Below are 26,377 nucleotides of genomic sequence, written 5' to 3'. Positions count from 1 at the left end.
TCCTTATCCTAAGTTGATAGGTAGGGCAGTTCGTTTCAAAGGTGTCTTTTCCAAGTGAAGCTATGTGATTCTCAGTTGGTTTTGAAAGCTAGGACAAGCTGCTTCTGAAAAAGAGGGAATGCTTTGGTTGATTAGTTTATTAATGCATTCAAGCCATCAGTTACTGGAGGAAGGGTGTTTAAAGAGGCAGCATTAATACAGATATTTAAAGATGCAGCCAGACAACCTAGCTTTAGATCCTGGCTGACACATAATTACGGTATAATTCGGGGCAAATTGCTCAAGTGTTCTGTGCTCAGCTTACCTGTCTATAAAACAGGATAAATAATCATGCCTACCCTAAAAGTTGTTGTGGTAAATAAGTGAATTAATATATTGTGGCAGAAAATAATACATTATGTGCTCACCAGTATGGATTTGCTCCTTTTCCTGGGAACCAAAGCTAGACTACATTTCCCAGTATCCCTTGCAGCATTTTAAGACTATGTTAATGGGTGTCCTGGTCCATAGTGTACAGAGAAAAAGGGACTTGTGCTGAACCTGGCTCATAAAGACCTCCCATATGATTCTCCAAAGAACTAGGAGTTGATAGGCCCACAAGATATTAACAGAAGAAACCTTTTCAAACACTCTTCAAACTTCTTAGGAGAAATAGACTTTTGTTGTGGTAAGCCACTGAGACTTGGGGTTTACCGGTTACAGCAGCTAGTTAGTATAATTCACTAACTAATAAAACATGTCAAACAGTTAGCAGCTTCTGGCACAGAGTGGAGGTGTGAATGTCCAGCAGTATTTAGATCTGAGAAGGGAACTGCTGGGGGATAGAACCCAGCTTGGGTCCGCTCACTCATGTACAGTAAAGCCACTCTACCGCTACCAGGCTGTGATGAAGGAAAGTGCAGTGTTGATCACAGGGCATCAAGCAAGGAGTCTAAGCAGTTAGTGTTCAAAAGACACAAACTTGCTGCAAGCTTTCAGGGAAAGGTTTTTAAAGACAGGGTGAGGGAGAGGGACTTGTGGGATGTGTGATCAGCCTTTGGACAGTCTTCTGATTGGCTGGGGGTGAGGTAATGATGAGTCAGCATCATTAACCTTCTGGTTCTGACCACTCGGTCTACGTGCTTGTGGGCACCTGTTAACTTCTTCCATCTGGTGGGGGTTTCAGTATCAGTATACTGGAGTGGGTAGCCTTTCCCTTCTCCAGAGGATCTTCCCAACCCAGGGATTGAACCCAGGCCTCCCACATTGCACATGGATTCTTTACCAACTGAGCCACAAGGGAAGCCCAAGAATACTGGAGTGGGTAGCCTATCCCTTCCCTAGTGGATCTTCCTGACCCCGGAATCAAACCAAGGTCTCCTGCATTGCAGGCGGATCCTTTACCAACTGAACTATCAGGAAAGCCACTTCAGTATCTGCAAAACAGCTCAAAGGATGTGGCTCAGAATAGTATCTGTAGCCCTTGAGAAGGAACTAAAGGTCCTTGACTTTGTTTAATGGCTAAACTATTATTATTTTGTTTTTCTTGAATGGTTCCCTTTCTTTCTGCATGCCTCTGATCAAATTTATTCTTTGGCACTCAGGGAAGGCCTAGGAGGCTAAAGTTTTTCTACAAATGAGGGGCAGGCAGAGGACATGGCTGGGCTTGGAGGTATGTCTGTTCTAGAAAGGCCCCATTGGGTTCTGCTTGGTTGTGTTAGCCACTTCAGTCATGTCTGACTCGGACCCTATGGACTGTAGTCCACCAGGTCCCTGTGTCCGTTAAATTCTCCAAGTAAGAATACTGGAAGTGGGTTGCCATTTCCTCCTCTAGGGGATCTTACCAACCCAGGGATTGAACCCGGGTCTTCTGCCTGGCAGGCAGATGATTTACCACTGAGCCACCTTGGAAACTCCCCACTTGGTTACAGAGCCACTTGAGCAAATGAATGGCCACGTTATGTTTGAAAATAGAGTAACCTGCTGTAGCTGGAGGGCAGGTTCCCTGGAGGATTCTGGACTTAGGTGTGGTGAGAAGGGGGGTTGTGGTTACATTAGCCCGAGTACCAGGCTAAGTAACCTGGAGGGTACCCAGTAAGCCGGGGTGAGCCACCAAAGAATGGGAGCTGTGCTAATGTTGCCACAAAAAAGACATTCAGAGCTGTAATTTGGGTTGCTTTTGTTTGGATTCCCTTCCAGGAAGGCTCTGAGGGAGGACTTAAATGCAACTGGTTTATTTGGAAGGTGGTCCCAGGAAGCACTGAGGGAATGGGAAGTGATAGCAGAAGGGAGGAAGGTCACTGAAGGGTGTGCAGTGAGCGGGTTACTGCTGTGGGTACCTGGGCCTCAGTCCCCTGGGCACTTGGGAGAATCACATGGACCATGACTCAGGATCGTCCCACTTGAAGAGACAGGGAGGGAGGTGTGTATTTAGCAAAAAAAAAAAAAAAAAAAAAAAGATCTGTTCCCAGGATCTGAACTGCCCAGCAGTTCAGCCCTCCCACATGCTAGCCAGCTCTCCCAGAGCCTGAGTGTGCCCCTGGCTGAGAAAGACAAGATGCTGCCGGGTCATAGAGAAACTCTACTAATGAGCTTGGGGTGGAACAGAAAAGATCATGGGTGAGGGCTGACATCTGACATAGCCCTCCACACCCTCTTCTTCACCCCTCTATTTCTAGGTTCCTCTTTGCCATCATCTGTTAAATTTGATGCTGAAAGGAGTGTGGTGATACAGTGCAAAGAATAAAGGTTTTGAGGTGCAGTAAACAAGGGTTCAAATCATGCCCCTACCTCTTATGAGTTGTGTCATCTTGGGCAAGTTGCTTCCCCTTTCTAAACCCCAGTTCCTCCTCTGTTGAGTGAGTGAGTGAGTGAAGTCGTTCAGTTGTGTCCGACTCTTTGCGACCCCGTGGACTGTAGTCCCCCAGGCTCCTCTGTCCATGGGATTCTCCAGGCAAGAATACTGGAGTGGGTTGCCGTTTCCTCCTCTGTTAAATGGAGTTTAAAGTAGCTAACAATCAAAACTCGCTAGTGTATAAATGAGGCATCTAGCAATACTAGCTCGCTTCTCCTTCTCCAAGTTCTGGCAGACACCATCAGTGACATGATGCCTTGATGTAGAGGAGATGGGATGGAGAGGTGGGGGACTGACAGTGTTACACGTTGCCATGGTAACCAGGCATCCTATTATTCCTATAATACTTCTGGCATTCCTTTTTCTAGACCGGCTGCTCCTGTACAACATTCACTTATCTATTTATTCATGTGTTTGGTTTTGGCATTTTTTAGAGAAGGCCATTAGGCTGGGACAGGATGAGGATGAAAGGATAAGAATAGGCTAGACTTCCCAAGAGTCTGTGTGTGGAGGTCCCCTGCCAAGAGCTAAGGAGACCTACGCAGGGAAAGAGGCCATGGACTTGAAACCACTGAAATGGCTGAGACAGCCACCCTGTGATCTGACTTCATGCCCTGTGACCCACGAGTATTCAGAAAGATCCCCAAACTCATGCTATATGTAGTGTAGTTGAGTTTCCTACAGGATCTGGCAGTGGGGCATGCCTGTCAGCTCAAGGCTGAACCAAGATGGCCCATAAGGGCTTAATTTATGAGATAGAGGAGAATAGGGAGAAATAAGGTCTGAGTTTACAAAAATTCTGAGGAGGATGCAAAAAGGACCATCTGTTCTCTTATAGGGAGTGACTGCAATTTTTAATTTGTTCATAAATGGTAGATAAGTAGGAGACTAAACTGCCAAGATGTGTGTGTTAGTAGTAGTGCCCCGAGGAGAGGCCAAGAGGATGGTACATGCAAGAAATTTATTAGGAAGAACATCTGTAGGAGGAAATGGGGAGGGAACAAGGAGAGGCTGAGAGAATCATCAGACCCTGATGCAGGGTGAACCCCAAGTGCAGGAGAGAAGGGCAGATGTGTGGACGGGAGTGTCTTGGACCACAGTACAGTTCCTAGGAAGCTTTGGTGATGGCACCAGGGAGCCCTCCAGCCAGTGTCACCTGCGGGTGGATTCCCATGTCTCCTAGAAATGAGCTTGCTTTGTTGTTTGTGCCTTCAACAAGAAGCTATAAGAAAATGACTGCTGCTTGCTCGTGTCACCAGATGACACAGAAAACAGCATCTAACTGAAAATAGTGACTTGAGGAATATACAGCACACGCAAGCACAGACAGACACCCCCTACCCCCGCATCTTTCTCGTACCCTTACACTTTCTCTGTGACTATATCAAACTGTGGTCCTAAATTTGAATAATTTTCTTGATGAAAATGTTTAATGAATGGTCCAATATCAATTTTCTGCTTTTGGTAATGTACTATAGTTGAGTGAGATGTTATCATGGGGGGAAGCTGAGGGAAGGTACGCCTACTATTTTTGCAGTGTCTTGTTAGTCTATAATTATTTTGAAATTAAGAGTTAAAAAGTGTTTAATAAAGAATCTCAAACATGAATAAGCCTACGGGTTTTAAGAATCCACATGATAAAAAAAGAAAGCCAGAATTATACAGGAGGGTCTTGAAATAATAGTGTTTGAAAGAAATGATGGAAAATGAATGTGATATGACAAGAGCAGCAGGCCTAAAGGAACGTGCATTTTACCTTCAGAGACAAGGCTGCAAACCTAGCAAAAAAAGTAGTGTAACATACACGGTTTTCACCTGCTTCAAGTGGGGTTGAAAACACTTTTCAGCGGATTAAAAATAAGGACTACTGATACCCAGTGCAGCAGGCCAGGAGTTCCTGAAATCTGGTCCTGTTTGGAGCCAGAGAAGCTGCTGCTTTGTGAAAAAAGGAAATTGAAAACAGCAACAAATGCAGATTTCTCTTTTAATCCCGATTGGAAGAAAGAAAATCAGGAGGACACTGAGCTGTCTACCTCTGGTGTCACAATGTTTGTCTTCAAACATCTTTTCTCCATTGTTTCTATTAGAAGCTACATCCTACCATATCCACTTCGACCGAGCAAACTTCACTTCTCTTATCCGGGCAAAGGCCTACGTTTCCACTTGCACATTAGGAATTTAAGACATTTAAGACTGTGGTAACATTTTTACTGGGTCAGTTTGTTTTATTTTAGTTACATTTTTAAAAGCATATTACTCTTGAGACTTAATTTTTAATGTTATGCCTTTGCAATCTTAGGCCTGTTGTTCATATTGTAGAAGATCCCATAATGTGTGATAACACCTACTGGACTACTGTTTCTTGTGAATTAGCATTTCCCTGGTTACTAAAACCGTTCTTTTCTTTCGTTTTCTAGCCATTTGTGTATCTCTTCTTATATCCCTTTTTATTGTGACACACGTGTTGTAACGTCTACCGTTTTTCTGTTGGCTTCTCTGTCTTTTTCTAATGGACAAGAGCTTTTAAAAATATATTCTGGATAGTAATCTTTTAGTTGTTTTGTATGATCTAAATATTCTCTGTTATGTAATATTTTTTTCTTCCCACTCTGTGTTTTTATCAAGATAATATTGCAAAGAGTTAAAAAATAATAAATTCATATCCAGAAGCGGATTTCTCTTGAAATTAATGAAGCCTTAAGTTCAGGGCCTTCCCTTGCATGTTCTACAGTCCTGGGAAATGTGCTAGCAGAGTCCTCCCAGTCACGTATTTTCATAAAATTTACCAAAGCTATGTAAGTTAATGACAATCTGCTGAGACCACTGCCTCTTCTATTTTCATTCGTGTTGGGGGATGCTGGAATTATTGGCAACTTACCAAGTGGACATTTTTTATTTAGTGGGATATAGTCATGTGATTTGCAGTCACTTTCACAGTGACGTTATTGTTGGCTGTCAAGGTATGGGAGTTGCTTTTAGGAATACCTTTGTTGGCCAGTTCACCGAGTATCATGACATGAAGGTTGGGGCTAGAGGTCGTACTGTAATATTATTCTTCAGTCGCTCAGTTGTGTCCAACTCTTTGCAACCCTGTGGACTGGAGCATGCCAGGCTTCCTTGTCCTTCACCATCTCGCAGAGCCTGCTCAAACTCATGTCCATTGAGTTGGTGATGCCATCCAACCATCTCATCTTCTGCCGTCCCCTTCTCCTCCTATCTTCAGTCTTTCCCAGCATCAGGGTCTTTTCCAATGTTGTTATGTATGATCCAAACATCCTCTGTTATGTAACATGTTTCATGATGCTCTTCACATCCGGTGGCCACAGTATTTGAGCTTCAGCATCAGTCCTTCCAATGAATATTCAGGGTTGATTTCCTTTAGGATTGACTGGTATGATCATCTCGCTGTCCAAAGGACTCTGAAGAGTCTTCTCCAGCACCACAGTTTGAAGGCATCAATTCTAAGCCTTTTTTATTGTCCCAGCTCTCACATCCATACATGACTACTGGAAAAACCACAGCTTTGACTACACAGACTTTGTAGGCAAAGTAATGTCTCTGCTTTTCAATATGCTGTCTAGGTTTGTCATTGCTTTTCTGCCAAGGGACACGCATCTTTTAATTTCATGGCTGCAGTCACCATCCACAGTGATTTTGAAGCCTGATAAAGTCTGTCACTGTCTCCTTTGTTTCCCCATCTATTTGCCATGAAGTGATGGGACTGGATATCATGATCTTAGTTTTTTGAATGTTGAGTTTTAAGCCAGCTTTTTTATTCTCCTCTTTCACCTTCATCAAGAGGCTCTTTAATTCCGCTTCGTTTTCTGTCATAAGGGTGGTGTCATCTGCATATATGAGGTTATTGATATTTCTGCCCAAGATCTTGATTCCAGCTTGTGCTTCATGCTTCATCTAGCATTTTGCATGATATACTCTGCACATAAGTTAAATAAGCAGGGTGACAGTACTCCTTGTCATACTCCTTTCCCAATTTTGAACCAGTTCATTGTTCCATGTCCATTTCTAACGGTTGCTTCTTGACCTGCATACAGGTTTCTCAGGAGGCAGGTAAGGTGGTCTGGTATTCCTATCTCGTTAAGAATTTTCCACAGTTTGTTGTGATCTGCACTGTCAAAGGCTTTAGCATAGTTAATGAAGCAGAAATAGATGTTTTTCTGGAATTCTATAGCTTTTTGTATGATCCAGTAGATGTTGGCGATTTGATCTCTGGTTCCTCTGCCTTTTCTAAATCCCACTTGTGCATCTGGAAGTTCCTCAGTTCACATACTGTTGAAGATTTTCCCAGTAATGGAAACATGTGAGAGAGGAGAAACAAGGTTTGAAGTTTACAGAGTCAGAAACTAGTCTGTGGGAAATCCTTCTGGTGATCAGATCTACAAATTATAAACAGAGGGTCAGATTCTCAGTCATGCCTGGAATTTCTTATTTACCATAGTAAACCACTACATCAGTATATAACATACCAGTATAAGAACTGTAGTAACAATTGAATTGATGTGATCAAAAGAATTGATGACAAATTGGTTTGTGACTATCTTCGACTTTTTCAAGTATTTAAGATTAGTTAGCGCACAGGAAAATTTTAAATGCCTTGGCACTTTACTGCTCATGTATGAAAGAGAGTGAATAGAGTTTTTCCTAAACTTACCATAAGTTCTAGTAATTTAAATGACATTATTAATATCAAGTCATGAAGCTTAAAGAAAATTTTCTAAACTGTCAATAATAAAGAGCAATTTCAATCACCAATGCTGAAGAAAGACTATCTTTTGCTCCCTCTACAGGAAGCGTCATTATATTAGTCTCATATTCAAATGAAGAAGTACCCCAAAATATCAGGAAGTTTATTAAAGAGCTATATCCAGCAATGTTTAATGAAAATATGATTTATTTTGTATATTTTATGATGTCTTCAGTATTTTCATTTTTTTCTTAAATTTGTAATTTTTGTGTTTTTTGAAATTTTAAGCATGTATTCACTTTTGTGACTAATTTTTATTTGTAAATTTTACTTTTTTGTTTTAAGGGGCTACTCCCACCATATTATATGAACCTCAAGTGCCACACAACTTAGATCTGCCCTGGCAATATTTTTTAAAACTTGTGATAAAAACAAGAAGTTCCTTTTGTTAGTTTTCCTTTCTTCCCGATCCTCAGAGTCATTATACTTTGCTTTTTTTCCAACTGTGATTCTATTAGGAATTTTCATATTCCTAAATAATATACTTAAAGTACTACTTGCTTTATTCAATTTTAGATATTATCTTATGGTTTCTACCTTGACAAATAAAAATGTACTCCTCTTTAGGTTTACTATTTTTCTTTTACCTTATTAGTGCACTTTTATCACTATTTTTAGACAAATAGCCAGTATTTATGTCATAATTCCACAAATATCATATATTTCAGGGCCAAGACATGTACCGTAATTATAATTTCTTTACAGGACAGCTTTGTTTCTTGTTGAAATTCAAATTGCCTCTTCCCTGTATGATGTGTATTCTCTATTTTCCCCAAATGCTCCATCTGATCATTTTTTTTCCATTTCCTCTTTTTCCTGGTGCTCTTTTCCTTTAGCTTTCTCTGCTCTGGTCCAATCTCTCCCTCTCCCTCTGTCTCATTAATATTTTATGCTGTGTTTTCGCTTTCATTCTGTAGCTCACCTTTATCAAATGTTAGAACTCTTGCATTAATTCTGTGTGTCTCTTAGCTTCTCTCTGATACTTTCCATCTCTTTTTCTTTTTTCTTTACCCTTAGGGAAATTTTCTGGATCTTATCTTCAAAGCCTTTCATTGAATGTTTTACTCTGATGATCGTATTTTTAATTTCTTAGCCTGCTGTACAGTTATTGATCAGCACTTCCCTCTCCTGCTTGGATCTATTTCCCCCTGTCCCTCTCTAATTTTTCTCTCTGGTTTCAGAGTTCATCCTCTAGTATCTGAGAAGTGTGCTTTGCTTGTATGATAATGTATACTAATAATAAAATAATGGTGTTATTTTATGCTTGCACAGAATTGCTACTTTTGCTGGGTGTTTAAGTAAGTGAGTAAGTAAGTGAAGTTGCTCAGTCGTGTCCGACTCTTTGCGATCCCATGGACTGTAGTCTACCAGGTTTCTCTGTCCATGGGATTTTCCAGGCAAGAGTACTGAAGTGGGTTGCCATTTCCTTCTCCAGGAGATCTTCCTAACTCAGGGATCAAATCCGGTCTCCCGCATTGCAGGCAGACATCTGAGCCACCAGGGAAGCCTCGTCTTCACTGGGTGTTTAAGAAAGTGAAGTCGCTCAGTCGTGTCCGACTCTTTGCAATCCCATGGACTGTAGTCTACCAGGTTTCTCTGTCCATGGGATTTTCCAGGCAAGAGTACTGAAGTGGGTTGCCATTTCCTTCTCCAGGGGATCTTCCTGACCCCAGGGATCGAACCCGGGTCTCCTGCATTGCAGGCAGACGCTTTACCCTCTGAGCCACCAGGGACTGTAGCTTAAAGCCATGTTCTCTCTGTATTTTGGAAATGTTTCTCCATCTTCTTCTAGATCCAGAATGCCAAAGAAGTTTGATGTTGTTCTGTGTTCTGTTCTTTATATAAACTCTGAGGATCTTTTTATACCTGGTGTTCTGAAATTTCATGATGGTTTGGAATTTCGTGAAGACGCAGCTATCTCAGCACTTCTTATGTTAGATACTTAGTGAATCCTTTCAGTCTCGATAAACACTACATTTCTTGATCTCTCTCTCAGCATCCTGTTGTTGTATATCAGTATAATATCTTCTAGTATTCTTTGAGGATACAAAAAAAAAAAGATTTAAAAATAATTTCTCTAAAGTATGATTTATCTTTTTTTTTGGCAGGTTGATTTTCCCTTTGGCTTATTTGAATTTCTTTTATGTTGATGCATTTCCTGAAATGTCTGGCATTTCTTGTTTTATGGTTTACATCCAAGAGGAGCTCAAACAATGCTGACTGGAAGCTCTGGTAGCAGGGACCTGACTTGGCAGCCAGTGGGCTTCGCTTCAGGACAGTAGAGCAGAGCAGGGAATGTTCGCTTGGGGACCCTATGGTGTCAGTATGCGGCGTTTGCCTTGGGGTTCCCAGTCTCTCTGAAGAAACTGCTGATTTTTTACCTGCAGTTTGGATTCCAGGTTGTGCAAGGAGGAAGGGAAGAAGTGGGGGTCCACCCAACCACACTGCATGCATTCTCTGAACCAGTCTCCATGTTTTCAGAGTCACACCTCACCTTGCCCTCAGCCACTGGAGTACTGGAGTACTAGCCCCTCCGAATTATAAACCTCCCCAGTTTGTTGAGGCAAGCTGGATCCCTTTTCTTCCCTGGTCTCCTATGGATCTTGGTGTCAAATTCCTCTGAATCTCTAAAATCAGTTACCTGTCCTCCATTTGCTGTGCATCTTGCCAAAGTGGATAGAAATCTTTCGTCCATTGATCTCCTGTTCTAGTCTCTGTGCTCGTGTGAGTTTATGAGATTTGATGGTGGCTCCTCACATATTTTAGTGGAACCTTGAGAAGGAGGAGAGATTAAAAAAAGATTGAAAAAGATCAAAATGTTTCATCTTTAACTGAAAGGTTGCTGATCTTCTAGCTTTCTATGATGATTACCTAGCTTTAAAAACTTTTGATGCAGTTAAACTTATCTGCTGCTGCTGCTAAGTCACTTCAGTCGTGCCCGACTCTGTGCGACCCCATAGACGACAGCCCACCAGGCTCCCCCGTCCCTGGGACTCTCCAGGCAAGAACACTGGAGTGGGTTGCCATTGCCTTCTCCAATGCATGAAAGTGAAAAGTGAAAGTGAAGTCGCTCAGTCGTGTCTGACTCTTAGCGACCCCATGGACTGCAGCACACCAGGCTCCTCCATCCATGGGATTTTCCAGGCAAGAGTACTGGAGTGGGGTGCCATTGCCTTCTCCGTTAAACTTATCAGTTTAATATAAATATAAAAAGTTTCTTCTAAAGATTCACCAATTATCCCAATAATGTTTACAGATAGTCTTTCCTTTCCACGTTATTTTTAAGTATTGATTTTGTCATACACTGAAGTCCTGTAAGTACAGGGATCTCCTCTTCAATTTTATTTTTCTGTACTAATACCACAGTAATCATTGTAACTTCACAATATGTTTTGATATTTGGTAGGGCATGTCTCCTACTTTCTTTTTTTACAAAATTATCTTTACTGTTCTTTTTTTTAAAGTGAGGTATTGATTTATAGTATTATGTTAGTTTCAGGTGTACAGCAAAGTGATTCAGTGATATATATTTTTTCAGATTATTTTTTTCAGGTTATTGCAAAATATTAAGTATAGTTCCCTATGTTGTACAATAAATCTGTATTATTTCTCTATTTTATGTATAGTAATTTATATTTATTAATCTCAAACCCCTAAATTGCTCCCCCACCCCCTTTCACGTTTGGAGACTATAAATTTGTTTTCTATGTCTGTGAGTCTGTTTCTGTTTTGTATACAGATTGATTTGTATTATTTTTTTGGATCCCACATATTTGTGATATCATATATTTGTCTGTCTGACTTACCTCACTTAGTGTGAAAATCTCTAGGTCCACCCATGTTGCTATCAATGGCATTATTTCATTCTGTATTTGTGGCTGAGTAATATTCCATTGTATGTATGTGTATATTTATTTTATATGCATGTATCTCCACATCTTCTTAAGCCAACTGTTTATCGATGGGCATTTGGGTTGTTTCCATGTTTTTTCCATTGTGAATAGTGCTTCTGTGAATATAGGGCTTCATAAGTTTTGAATTATCGTTTCTTTTCCCAGATATATACCCAGGAATGGGACTGTTGGATCACATGGCAACTCTTAGTTTTAGTTTTTTTAAGGAACCGCCATGCTGTTTCTTGTATTGGCTGCACTTTGTCTTTACTATTCTTGATGCCTCTTCTTACATATCAATTTCAGAAGCTGAAGTGTCTCAATTGTTCAAAAATTCTGTTAACCTTCTAATAATGACTAATTTATATATTACATTATAGAGAAAGGTGTTTTTATGCAACAACACAATATATTTGGTCCTTTATTCAGACCTTGTTTTGTATCTCTCAGTGATAGAATTTTCTTCTTCCCAGTGATAGACGTCATATATTTGTAATTGTTTCACCAGGTGGAACAGTCTCATCACCCATTCCAACTTTCTGATAACACTCTTGACTTTGAAGGTAGCCTGTGTGATATCATGGGTTGCCATTCTTTTGAGCCATGTTTTATATGGTTGACTGGTAGAATGTATACCCTGGACAGAGGAGCTTCAGGCTTAATGTCCTAATTGGTGAAGTTTTTGCCTTGGTATGGTGCTAGCTGCCAAAGTTTCTTGGGTAAGGAACACAGATTCCAAATACAAATGGTGTCAGCTTCTTTCGGTGTACAGCAGGCCCCTCTTGCCCTGTGTGGTCCCTCCGCCCACAGCAGGTAGTGTGTGTGCACTCAAGATTGTACCTGGGTGAATTCACTTTGTCTCCGTTCTGCAACAACATTTTGGTATACACAGAGGCCCATCTCAGTAAGACCCACTGCAGCCTACCATACCCTTACACCCTGCGAGCCCACTTGTTCTATGCATGTGTGGTAAGTAGTCTTGTCTGACTCTTTGTGGCCCCATGGACGTAGCCCTCCAGGTTCCTCTGTCCATGAGATTCTCCAGGCAAGAATATTGGAGTAGGTTGCCATGCCCTCCTCTAGGGGATCTTCCCAACTCAAGGATCGAACCCGTGTCTCATATGTTTTTGCGTTGGCAGGCCGATTGCTTACCACTAGTGCCACCTGGGTACCCCCTGATGTTCTATAGATTATTTAATAAAGCTCTTTTTAGTATGTAACACTCAAACTTGACCTTGGTAGGTCCAATTTTTTTTCAGCAACTGTTGAGCCCAAACTTGGACTGTCTTACACGATCCAGCTGTCCATGGTACTTGGCCTTATTGGACTTTTGGCAGTTATCTAGGAACTGGTCTGAACATATGCCAGATATTTAGCAGTCATGGCCTGCCAAACTTTGACATAATAGACTGATTGTTTTTTGTTCTTCCCACTTACTTATTTGAAGCTTAGGCCACAGAATGGCAGTTTACCAGTAACCATTGTCTTATACTTTTGGTAAACCAAGCTGTGCCGTGTCACTATTTGGGGGAGGATCTCAGAAGTAAAGCCCATGGAGCCACAGAGGAGATTGTTCATCAGAGGGCAGTAGAGTTATCTTGGTGCTCTGCTGGTCTTATTCAAGAACCTGGTTCTCTCCACCTGGGCCTCCCATTTGACACATCCCTGACTACTGCCTTCTCTTAACGAAGGACACTTTTGGGCAGCTGCTTTATGGAAAGATTGCTCTGACATGCCTAAGACATAACTGCAGACTCTGAGAGGAGAGTAATAAAATGCCATGGTAGTTAAGGTGAGCTCAAGTGAAGTTCAATAATAACAATAATAATAGTGACAATAATAATAATAATAATAATAATATTGATGGCTTATTCGTTATATGCCAGGTACTATTGTGTGCTTTATATGTGTTAAATCACAAAATCCTCAGAAACTACCCTATGAGGTAGGTTTTTTCACTGTTCTCACTATACAGGTCATAAAATTGAGACACAGAGAGGTTAAAAAACTTTCCAAAAGTAACACAGCCAGAAAGTAGCAAAGATAGGATTCAAACTCTAGCCAGCTGGCACCTGTGTTTGTAAATCAAAGCACTTTAGTGCCTCCAGATTTAATTCAAATAGTGAGTATCAGACAGTTTAAGAAAGACATTGGGTCCAGAACCCAGTGTCACACAGCCCACTGTTAGCCTGAGTGATCACAGTCGACCTGTCAAATTTCATGGGGTCCTGTGTGGTTTGGACTCCACCACACAGCTCCTGTCATTGCCTTTTCAGAGTAACTTAGAGCAGCTTGTGCCCCATTCAGTCAGTGGGTCATCTTCCTTGTTTCCTGAGATGTAGAATCTAATGTGATCTACACACGTGGTATAGGATTTTGCCCAAATCTGAATAGTTCCACCAGGTATTGGCCTCCTTACTTGATCAACTAAGATCATGGCATCTGGTCCCATCACTTCATGGTAAATAGATGGGGAAACAGTGGCTGACTTTATTTTTCTGGGCTCTAGAATCACTGCAGATCGCGATTGCAGCCATGAAATTAAAAGACGCTGACTCCTTGGAAGGAAAGTTATGACCAACCTAGACAGCATATTAAAAAGCAGAGACATTACTTTATCAACAAAGGTCTGTCTAGTCAAGGCTATGGTTTTTCCAGTGGTCATGTATGGATGTGAGAGTTGGACTGTGAAGAAAGCTGAGTGCCAAAGAATTGATGCTTTTGAACTGTGGTGTTGGAGAAGACTCTTGAGAGTCCCTTGGACTACAAGGAGATCCAACCAGTCCATCCTAAAGGAAATCAGTCCTGAATATTCATTGGAAGGACTGATTCTGAGGCTGAAACTCCAATCCTTTGGCCACATGATGTGAAGAGCTGACTCATTTGAAAAGACCCTGATGCTGGGAAAAATTGAGGGCAGGAGGAGAAGGGGATGACAGGATGAGATGGTTGGATGCCATCATTGACTCAGTGGACATGGGTTTGGGTGAACTCTGGGAGTTGGTGATGGACAGGGAGGCCTGGTGTGCTACGATTCATGGGGTCACAAAGAGTCAGGCACGACTGAGCGACTGAACTGAACTGAAATTGGAGTTGAGGACTGGCTGGGCCAGTAGCTTATCTTCTGGTGTTTGGTTTCTTCAGCAACCATTCCCCTCCTGGGCAGTTCCCTCAAGCAGGACTGACACCATTTGATGCAGAAGGTACAGCGCCCAGGCTTGTGATACTTCAGGGCCTACACAAATGTTTTAAAATCAGAAAGTAAAATGAATATAATAATAATACGGTCTGAATTATATTTGTATTTATAGTAATGTAGTCAGATGACACCACCCTTATGGCAGAAAGTGAAGAGGAACTCAAAAGCCTCTTGATGAAAGTGAAAGTGGAGAGTGAAAAAGTTGGCTTAAAGTTCAACATTCAGAAAATGAAGATCATGGCATCCGGTCCCATCACTTCATGGGAAATAGATGGGGAAACAGTGGAAACAGTGTTAGACTTTATTTCTCTGGGCTCCAAAATCACTGCAGATGGTGACTGCAGCCATGAAATTAAAAGACGCTTACTCCTTGGAAGGAAAGATGACCAACCTAGATAGCATATTCAAAAGCAGAGACATTACATTGCCAACAAAGGTCCGTCTAGTCAAGGCTATGGTTTTTCCTGTGGTCACGTATGGATGTGAGAGTTGGACTGTGAAGAAAGCTGAGCGCCGAAGAATTGATGCTTTTGAACTGTGGTGTTGGAGAAGACTCTTGAGAGTCCCTTGGACTGCAAGGAGATCCAACCAGTCCATTCTAAAGGAGATCAGCCCTGGGATTTCTTTGGAAGGAATGATGCTGAAGCTGAAACTCCAGTACTTTGGCCACCTCATGCGAAGAGTTGACTCATTGGAAAAGACTCTGATGCTTGGAGGGATTGGGGGCAGGAGGAGAAGGGGACGACAGAGGATGAGATGGCTGGATGGCATCACTGACTCGATGGACGTGAGTCTGAGTGAACTCCGGGAGTTGGTGATGGACAGGGAGGCCTGGCGTGCTGTGATTCATGGGGTCGCAAAGAGTCGGACACGACTGAGCGACTGAACTGAACTGAACTGAGTCACAAATAGAATTCTTAATATTCGGAGACAGGCCCCTCAAAAAGCAAAAGTACCATTATGTCCAAAGTCATAGGGGCCCCCCTAAATGGGATGGAAATCCAAAAAAGAAGGGACTTATAATATACATAGAGGTGATTCAGTTTGCTGTACAACAGAAACTAGCACAACATTGTAAAGCAGCTATACACCAATAAATATTAACTTAAAAAAGATTACAATTTTAATTTAAAAAAGTCATAGGGGCCCTAGTGTGTATTAGTTAGGGGCTTGTGTGTATTATGCTTTTTGGGCAGCGGGGTTGGATTTGTTGTTAAACTTTTTTGTAAATTAGAGTATAATTGCTTTACAGTGTTGTTAGTTTCTCTGTACAGCAAAGTGAATCAGCTATACATATACGTATATCTCCTCCCTCTTGAGCCCCTCCCGACCCCCTTCCCGTCCCTCCAGGTCATCACAGAGCCCCGAGCTGAGCTCCCATGCTCTACAGCAGCTTCCCACTAGCTGTTTACACATGGCAGTGTGTATGTCAGCGGTACCCTCCCGACTCATCCCACCCTCTCCTCTCCTCTCCCAGAGCCCACATGTCCCTTCTCTATGTCTGTGTCTCTATTCCTGCCCTGCAGATAGGTTCATCTGTACCATTATTCTAGATTCCATATATATCCATATATATGTTAATATATTACATTTGTTTTTCTCTTTCTGACTTGCTTCACTCTGTATGACAGACTCTAGATTCATCCACATCACTGTAAATGCCCCAGTTTCATTCCTTTTTATGGCCGGGTAATACTCCATTGTGTATAGGTACCAATTCTTTATCCATTCATCTGTCCATAGACACTTTAGGTTGCTTCCATGTCCTGGCTATTGAAAATATTACTGCAACATACGTTGGGATGGGTGTATCTTGTTGAATTGTGGTTTTCTCAGGGTATATGCGCAGCAGTGGTATATGCACAATATATTGCTGAGTCATGTGCTAGTTGTTTCTGGTTTTTTAGGATTCTCCATACTCTTCTCGGTAGCGGCTGTATAGATCTCCATTTCCATCAGTAGTGCAAGAGGGTTTGAGGTAATGATGTTGAGCCTCTTTTCATGTGTGTGTTTGGCCATCTGTATGTCTTCTTTGGAGAAATGTCTATTTAGCTCTTATGCCCATTTATTTTTTTGATTGGACTTTTTTTTATATATTGAGCTGCCTGTATATTTTGGAGATTAAACCCCCTATCGGTTGCTTTGTTTGCAAATATTTTCTCCCATGCAAGGGCTTGTCTTGTTCATGGTTTCCTTTGCTGTGCAAAAGCTTCTAGGTTTAGTTAGATTCCATTTGTATATTTTTGTTTTGATTTTCATTACTCTAGGAGGTGGGTTAGAAAGGGTCTTTCTGTTATTTATGTCCAAGAGTGTTCTGCCTGTGTTTTCCTCCAAGAGCTTTATTGTGTCAGTTATGTTTTGCCGCATAACAAGTCACTCCCACTTTTGTGTCTTTAGCAAACATGTATTCCTTCATGCCGTTTCTGAGGGTCAGGAAGCTGGGAGTGGCTCAGCTGGCAGGTTGCTGTGGCCCCAGCGCTCTGCTAAGGCTGCCGTGACCTGGAGGCTTAGCTCCAGGAAGCTGCTCCTGGCTCACCCTTGTGGCTGCTGGCGGGTCTCTGTCCCACGCAGGCTGCTGGCCACACACTTCACCACAGTGCCTCTTCATAAGCTGCCTGAGTGTCCTCAGAAAGTGAGGAAGCTCCCCTCAGAGTGAGTGATCCAGAAGAGAGAGGCTGTGAGGGAAGCCACGGTCTCTGTGTTTGTTTGTTGTTGCGTTTGTTGTGTTCTGCTTACCCCAGCGAGTCATATTTTTCACGTATGCTACAGATCTCTTGTGGGTGGGCACAGAGTTCTGTTCATCACAGTTACAAGGCTGATGGAATTCCATCTTCACATGCACTTCCATGATTGCAGAGCCAGGGAAAAGGAAATATGTTGAACCACATGCTGGCTTTTAAAAAGTAGTATTATTTTTCATGATTTGAAGTAAAGACTCACAGAAAGTTGCCAAAACAGTACTGAATTTTTAATCTTCCCCTGAGAAAGCAGGCACCTCTTCCAAATAGAGAAGTGCTGCTGAAACTTTGTCCCCTTGAGGTCTGTTTATAAGCCTCAATCAGCTTCACCATCATGGCATCCAGACCTATCTCTTCATGGCAAATAGATGGGAAAAAAGTGGAAACAGCGACAGATTTTCTTTTCTTGGGCTCCAAAATCACTGTAGCCATGAAATTAAAAGACACAACTTGGAAGAAAAGCTATGACAAACCTGGACAACATATTAAAAAGCAGAGATGTTACTTTGCCAACAAAGGTCCGTCGAGTCAGAGCTATAGTTTTTCAAGTAGTCATGTACAGATGTGAGAGTTGGACCGTAAAAAAGGCTGAGCACCGAAGAATTGATGCTTTCAAACTGTGGCGCTGGAGAAGACTCTTGAGAGTCCCTTGGACTGCAAGCAGATCCAACCAGTCCATCCCGAAGGAAGAGCAGACTCATTGGAAAAAACCCTGATGCTGGGAAAAATTGAGAGCAGGATGAGAAGGGGGCAACAAAGGATGAGATAGTTGGATGGCATCACCGACTCAGTAGACTTGAGTTTGAGCAAGCTCTGGGAGACAGTGAAGGAGAGGCAAGCCTGGCATGCTGCAATTCATGGGGTCGCAGAGTCAGACACAACTTAGCAACTGAACAACAGCAGCAGCTTCACCAAGTCACACAGTTCCAAGGGTGCTACCCTTTTTTCTGAAGCTAGCGGCTCTAATCTGAAGAGGACAGATGGCTAGGATCTTCCCTGGTGGTTGGGCACTTCCCTGGTGGCTCAGACGGTCAAGAATCTGTCTGCAGGGCTGAAGACCTGAGTTTGATCCCTGAGTTGGGAAGATCTCCTGGAGAAGGGAATGCCAACCCACTCTAGTATTCTTTCCTGGCGAATCTCATAGACAGAGGAGCCAGGTGAGCTCAGTCCTGGGGGTAGCAAAGAGCTGGAAATGACTGAGCAACTAACACACATGCACAGAGGTTCTAATCTGAAAAGGACAGGAGGTTGAGGCACAAACATTAAAACAGGAACTCTACCTAAAAGTAATCATGGACCACATATGTAAATGCACTAAAAAGAACGAGGCAGACACACACCACTGGCTCAAGATCCCCTTTGGGAGTTGATATGTGCTGGGGTAACAGGACTGAAGAGGAACATTAAGGTTTGACTCTCTTTATGTCTGTATAGTTTGAGTATTTCAGGAGAGTGTATTTGTGTATTATATATGTGATTAATTTTTTAAGGAAAAATACAGTAGTCAAAAAATTTTATTCTTTCTTTGTAATCTACTCCTGTTATTTAAAATTGATTATGTATGTAGAGTCACATCCATTAAAACATCTCTCAGATACATTTGCACCCCCTACCTTGTAAAAGGTAGGGCTTCCCTGGTGGCTCAGAGGTTAAAGCGTCTGCTTGCAATGTGGGAGACCAGGGTTCATCCCTGGGTAGGGAAGATCCCCTGGAGAAGGAAATGGCAACCCACTCCAGTACTTGTGCCTGGAGAATCCCTTGGATAGAGGAGCCTGGTAGGCTGTGGTCCACGGGGTCACAAAGAGTCGGGACATGACTGAGCGACTTCACTTTCGCTTTCTCCTCGTAAAAACCTATCACGCATGATCCAACATCTGCCTGGCCATCTCCAGTCAGAAGTCTGGTGGGGCTTGAGGAGCCCTTGGTCCCTCAGTTTTTCTTTCTGGTTTGACTTCGGGTGTCGGACACTGGTCAAGACCACTGGTCCACGGCCCAAACTTTAGTCCTTCACTGACTTCAGAGATCTTGGTTACCCAGACCGCCTCAGCTGTGTGTTTCTGAGAAACCAGGGAACCACGTCTGAGGTCACCTTGCCCTCAGCTCAGATCTCTTTAATCACCGGGCAGAAACAGTTGGGAGTTAGGGGAAAACATTAACACAACACTCCCTGTGGGCACCAAGGCTGTTCTGACTCTGAAGAGTCCTCAGCATTCTCTGCTTTGGTTCTAAATGTAACCGAGGTGAAGTGAGGGATGGGAGTGAGACCAGTCCCAGGCATGACACCGGATTTCCTGAACTGCAGACCAAGGGGAAACATACACCCAAAACACAGACACACACCCTTCACACAGACACACACTGTATACACACTCAGCATACACAGACACACACAACGTACATACCAAGACACACTGCACACACACACACACACCACACACACAGACACACCATACACACAGACACACACACCATAGACACACACTGCACACACACACACCATATACACAAACACACACACCCTTCACACACACACCCTTCACACAGACACACACTGTACACACACTCACCATACACACAGACACACATACCGTACACACTGACACACACGGCACACACACCTTACACACACACTGCACACACACCATAGACACACACCGCACACACACCTTACACACACACTGCACACACACCATAGACACACACCGCACACACACACACACATCACACACACCAACACACACTGTACACACAGACACACACAGCACACACACACCATACACACAGACATGCACACCATACACACAGACACACACCACACACACAGACACGCACAATACACACTGCACACACACTGCACACACACACAGACACACACGCCATACACACACACACCACACACACAGACCCATGCCATACACACAGACACACACACAGTACACACAGACATACCATACACACACACTGTATACACAGACACCCGCACCATATACACAGAGACACACTGTACACACAGACGCACATCATATACACATAGACACACACCATACACAAAGACACACGGAGAGAGTAAATTATCAATTTAATTCCAAAATCCTAGCCAAAAGAAAGTGGTCAGATAGGACAAGAGCAGATACAGTCAATCTTAGAGCAGCTTCCCCTAATCCTGGAACTCCTGGAAGAATTTGTGGAGGATGAGAGACACTGATGACGGTCCAGGGCAACCGAGAAGTCTGATCTGGTGCCTCTCTGCTGACCTTTCCACAGTACTCTTCAGGAAAAACGTGCTCAAATTCACAGTTTGCTGCTTCTATTTAAGGAAATACTTTAAAATGTCCGCTCAGGAAAATCCATTTCTTTTTTGTATGCAGTGTTCATTAGTGCCTTTTCTCTCTTGTTGGCCTCAGTCTTGTGGAGTCTTGTATAAGTTATGTATCTTTTCCAGGAATCAGCTTGATGTTTCTATATTGCCTTTGTTGTTCACTTTATTCGTTATTTTATTATTTCCTTCCTTCTATTTGAATTCTTGGATTCACTCTCTTGTTTTCCTTTTTTGAAACTTGAATTCTTAGCTCATCTGTGTTCAATATGTCTTGAATTCTAATGCATTTTTAGGCTGTACATATTCACCAAATTTGTCTTTAGTTGCATCCCCCGAGTTGTGATTGATGGTGCTCTGGATATTTTTATTGGTATTTCATATTTTGTATTCTCTTTCTTTTGAACTCACAAGTTCAAAATACATTTTTTCTTTCTATTTTTGGTTTCTTTATCTTTCTATTGTTGATTTCTACTTTGTTTTTGCATTGAGATTAGAGAAGATGATAGATGTGATTTTGACCCTGCAAATACCTCGTTTCATTATTGCCTATCAGTGTCAGTAAGGATTTGTTAATTTATCTTTGTAATTCTTAACATTTTTATATATATTTAAGATTATTTTGACAGATACACAAAAGCACATGAGTATTATAAATTCTCAAGGGACTATTCTGTTTATTATACAATCTCTCTTAATCCCTGCAGTACTTGTTATGCACTGAATTGTGCCCATCTATTGAAATCTGAATCCACAGTACCTCAAAATATAACCGTCTGGAGGTAGGGCCTTTAAAAAGTTAATTGAGGTAAAATGTGGTTATATGGGTGGGTCCTAATCTCCCAGGACTGGTACCCTTATAAAACGAGGAGTTTTGGAGGCAGACATGTCCGTGCACAGAGGAAGACCGTGTGAAATGTAGCGAGCAGGCAGTCATCTGCAAATCTGAGTGAGAGGTCTCAGGAGAATCCCAGCCTGTGGACAGCTTGAAACGTGAAAGTGAAGTCGCTCAGTCGTGTCGGAATCTTTGCGACCCTATGGACTGTAGCCTAGCAGGCTTCTCCGTCCATGGGATTTTCCAGGCAAGAGTACTGGAGTGGGGTGCCTTTTCCTTGGACAGCTTAGTCATGGACTTTTAGCCTCCAGAACTGTGAGGAAATGACTTTCTGCTGTTTGTCACCCAGTCTATGGTATTTTGTTGTGGACACAAATTAATGCAGTGCTTTTTATCCTTTATAATAATGCTATATTAGCTTCCATTGGAGAAGGAAATGGCAACCCACTCCAGTATTCTTGCCTGGAGAATCCTGTGGACAGAGGAGCCTGGTGGGCTGTTGTCCATGGGGTCACACAGAGTCAGACACGACTGAAGCAACTTAGCAGCAGCAGCTTCCATTTGGTTATTACGTATCAGGTATATCATAAAGATTAGTAAGAAAGAACAAATGTGTGGTCATCTATAGATGCCATGATTATATAGATAGAAAAGCTAACAACATTTTACAAAAATTCCTACAACTAGTGTGTTTAACAAGATTTCAGGGTAGAGTCAATATACAAAAATCATTTGCACTTCTGTATAACTAGCAAGAGACAATTGGGAAATGAAATTTGAAAAAAATCCAAGGGGAGATGAAAAACCAGATGATTGAATACATAAATTAGGAGCCAGTGGACAAGGTTGATTAGAGAAAGAGATTAAATCAGTCAGGAAAGTGGTCCCAGGGTTCAACTGTGGGCATTCCAGGGTTTAGAGGTCAAACAGGAAAAGCAGAGACAGCAAAGGAGACTGAGCAGGAGTTGCCAAGTAGATAAAGAACCAGAGAAGAGGGAATTTCAGAAAAGAGAGAGGAGATGTGGCCAGTTGAACCCATTGCTTTTGAGAGGCCGTGAATGATAAAGACAAGAAATGATCATGTTATTGACAATATGGATAACCTTGTTAATGTTGACTGAAGCCCAATTAGTCTGGGTTCCTGACTGAGCAGGACTAGGTCTAGCTACTCCAGGCAACCCTGACTGAAGGTTTTGTTGTCAAGGACGAATAGGGTCTGGTAGGGGACTGTGGGCTCACGGAAGGTTTTCCTGCCTGCCTGCCATCCTTCCTTCCTTTTTCTCTCTCTCCCTCCCTCCCTATATCCATCCTTTCTCCCTCTCTCTTTTCCCCTCCTTCCCTTCCTTCTGTCTTTCCCTCCCTTCCTTCTTTGTTGCAGTTACGTGGCTGTTTCAGTCCACTTAGATTCTAGACAGCAATTGATTATTGGAGATGAGAAGGGGAGAATTGTAGAAATAGAGTCCTGGGGAGGAAGAGAAGAGATGAACGCCAGGGCCCAAGCAGAGGGGCTGATCTTTGATAGAATCAGGGTCATGTCTCACACTTTAGGCTCCGATACACTAGGCTGGTCTATCTTGTGGGAGCTCTCATATGATTGTTTATCTATTTTTTGCCATTAAATGTGAGAAAAGGTCATTAGCTGACAGTGATAGGGGCATAGCGTGAATGAGATTGCAGGAGAAAGAGAAGTTCTAAGTGTGAACTAGTATTTGGGAAGGGAGGGAAGTAAACACACCCGGAAGATATGATCAGATGGTTGAGGAATATTGAGAGCCTGTTTGAAATTTATGGTTGTGGAATTCAAGTGAAACTAGATAATATTCAGCTACTTTCATGCAGGCATGGAGTAGTGTAATGTTTGCACTTTATTAGGGATGACACTTTGATGGGCAAGTGGGACACGGGAGAGAAAATCCCGGAAGTCAAAGGTAAGGGGGTGACTAACGTGTCGTGGAATCCAGGCTGTCTAAGGAGGAAAATTAGCACATAGGAAGATGGATGTGACAGCCCTATCAGGGCCAATAGAGTGAAGGTTGAAAGAGGCCAGAGTGATGCTGAGAAAGGAATATTAGAGCTGGTGAGCTCTAGGTGTTGGAGGTAACTGTCAGAGGGTGAGATGCTTGGAATTATTACTTCAGAGGTGATGCCGGTATTTGTGATGACAAGCTCAAGTGGATGATTGTGGGAAAGAGTGACCAAGGTGAGGTGGAAGGAAGTGTCACGGAGATGCACAGTTATTAAGCCACTGCCTCTTAGCTCCAGACTCACCTTACATACTTTCCCTGGGATGCTAGGGCTGGGACTTTGCAAATCATTTTTTGCTTTGCCAAATAGCTCCCTGTTACACGCTGCCAACAGTTAGAACTGGACATGGAACAACAGACTGGTTCCAAATAGGGAAAGGAGTATGTCAAGGCTGTATATTGTCACCCTATGTATTTAACTTATATGCAGAGTACATCATGAGAAACGCTGGGCTGGAAGAAGCACAAGCTGGAATCAAGATTGCCAGGACAAATATCGATAACCTCAGCTATGCAGATGCTGCTGCTAAGTCGCTTCAGTCGTGTCCGACTCTGTGTGACCCCACCAGGCTCCTCCATCCCTGGGATTCTCCAGGCAGGAATACTGGAGTGAGTTGCCATTTCCTTCTCCAATGCATGCATGCATGCTAAGTCACTTCAGTCGTGTCTAACTCTATGCAACCCTATGGACAGCAGCCCACCAGTCTCCTCTGTGCACAGAATTCTCTAGGAAAGTATACTTGAGTAGGTTGCCATTTCCTTCTCTGATATGCAGATGACACCACCCTTAAGGCAGAAAGTGAAGAAGAACTAAAGAGCCTCTTGATGAAAGTGAAAGAGGAGAGTGAAAAAGTAGGCTTAAAGCTCAACATTCAGAAAACTAAGATCATGGCATCTGATCCCATCACTTCATGGCAAATAGATGGGGAAACAGTGGAAACAGTGACAGACTTTATTTTTGGGGGGCTCCAAAATCACTGCAGATGGTGACTGCAGCCATGAAATTAAACAACACTTCTTAGAAGAAAAGTTATGACCAACCTCGACAGCATATTAAAAAGCAGAGACATCACTTTGCCAACAAAGGTCCATCTAGTCAAGGCTATGGTTTTTCCAGTAGTCATGTATGGATGTGAGAGTTGGACTATAAAGAAAGCTGAGAATTGATGCTTTTGAACTGTGGTGTTGGAGAAGACTCTTGAGAGTCCCTTGGACTGCAAGGAGATCCAACCAGTCCATCCTAAAGGAGATCAGTCCTGAATATTCATTGGAAGGACTGATGCTGAAGCTGAAACTTCAATACTTTGGCCACCTGATGCAAAGAATTGACTCACTGGAAAAGACCCTGATGCTGGGAAAGATTGAAGGTGGGAGGAGAAGGGGACGATGGAGGATGAGATGGCTGGATGGTATTACCAACTCAATGGACATGACTTTGAGTAAACTCTGGGAGTTGGTGATGGACAGGGAGGCCTGGCGTGCTGCGGTCCATGGGGTTACAAAGAGTCAGACACGACTGAGTGACTGAACTGAACTGAACATTCTGCCATGAGAGGAGTCTAGAGAGAGTGAGTAAGGCTCAGGGAGGAATAAGAGGCTTGCTTCTTCCTGTTTCCATCACCCTTATAGCAACAGTGTTTCTTCACCCAGGCAGCAGTTCCTTCCGATAGTAGTAGAGTTCAGTTTGAGTGTTTCCTGCACTCGCAGAACCGGCCGGCTTTATTGAGAGCATCTCAGAGACACCAGCGTCAGCCAAGCAACACTGCTCTTCAGAGATGTGGCTTCAACTCTTGAGGCCCTCCTCTTTGGGCCTAATCTCTTACAGTCCTAGCCCCTCCCTTGTCTTCATCCTGACCTAGGGATGGTAGCTGCCTCCTGCAATTGAGGTCTCTGTGATACCTTAGTATTCTCTTTTCTCCTTTCCAGTTTCCTTGTTAAAAATTCTACACTTAGCTAACAACTCTAAATATTGAATTCTCTCTGTCAAATAACTGGCATGGTTCCCATTTCCTGACCAGACTCTGACTGACACAGGATGTGAGGATGTGAAGGAGCAGAATACTTGGATGTTGATGTCAGCAAGAATGGTGGTAGGAATAAGGGTGGAGAGCAAGGCAGTGGTCTCCAGAAGGGAAAGAAGGCAGAAGTGAAAGTAACCAGTGAACGTGAGGAATGGAACACTGCAGGAAGAGGGACATCGGGGACTAAAGTCTGCTGGATTTTTTATACTTAAATGTTTAACTTGAGATCTTACTCTCCACGGTTCAGGCTCAAAAGTGTATTTAAAATCCAGCAAATTCTTTTCACAGGTCACTTTATTTTTTACAATTTAAAAAAGAATTATTGAAATATAGTTGATTTACAGTGTTGTGTTGATTTCAGGTGTTGTATAAACAAAGTAATTCAGTTATGCATATATTATATACACACACATATATACATTCTTTTAAAGATTCTTTTCCAGATATTGAGTATAGTTTCCTGTCCTATGTAGTAGGTCCTTGTTGTTTGTTTTATATATAATGGTGTGTGTATGTTAATCCTAAACTCCTAATTTATTCCTCCCACCCTTTTCCCCTTTGGCTATCATACATTTCTTTTCTATGTTCCTGAGTCTATTTCTGTTTTGTAGGTAGGTTCATTTGTAACGTTTTTTAGATTCCACATGTAAGTGATATGATACTTGTCTTTCTCTTTCTGACTTTACTTCATATGATAATCTCTACAGATGACATCATTTCAATCATTTTATGGCAATGGGTGCACTTTAACGACAT

The 26,377-nt window shown here is 42.4% G+C and overlaps 1 protein-coding gene across 4 annotated transcripts in view; it reads left to right on the top strand.

The window, feature by feature from the left end:
• Positions 1 to 26,377, top strand: part of CDCA7L (cell division cycle associated 7 like) — a 198,810-nt gene that overhangs the window by 118,953 nt on the left and 53,480 nt on the right. For 2 of the 4 annotated variants that reach the window (XM_055589971.1, XM_055589970.1), the window contains exon 2: positions 24,031 to 24,209. The exons of the other annotated variants lie outside the window; for them this stretch is intronic. In XM_055589971.1, the coding sequence (XP_055445946.1) occupies positions 24,039 to 24,209 (171 nt within the window). In that variant the 5' untranslated portion in view covers positions 24,031 to 24,038. The remainder of the gene's footprint in view (positions 1 to 24,030; positions 24,210 to 26,377) is intronic. 4 annotated transcript variants of the gene reach the window in all.

The sequence above is a fragment of the Bubalus kerabau genome, chromosome 8, assembly GCF_029407905.1.
Source record: "Bubalus kerabau isolate K-KA32 ecotype Philippines breed swamp buffalo chromosome 8, PCC_UOA_SB_1v2, whole genome shotgun sequence".
Taxonomy (NCBI): Eukaryota; Metazoa; Chordata; class Mammalia; order Artiodactyla; family Bovidae; genus Bubalus; species Bubalus kerabau.
Note: the sequence above shows the minus strand (reverse complement) of the source record. Positions and strands in the feature narration are given on the sequence as shown.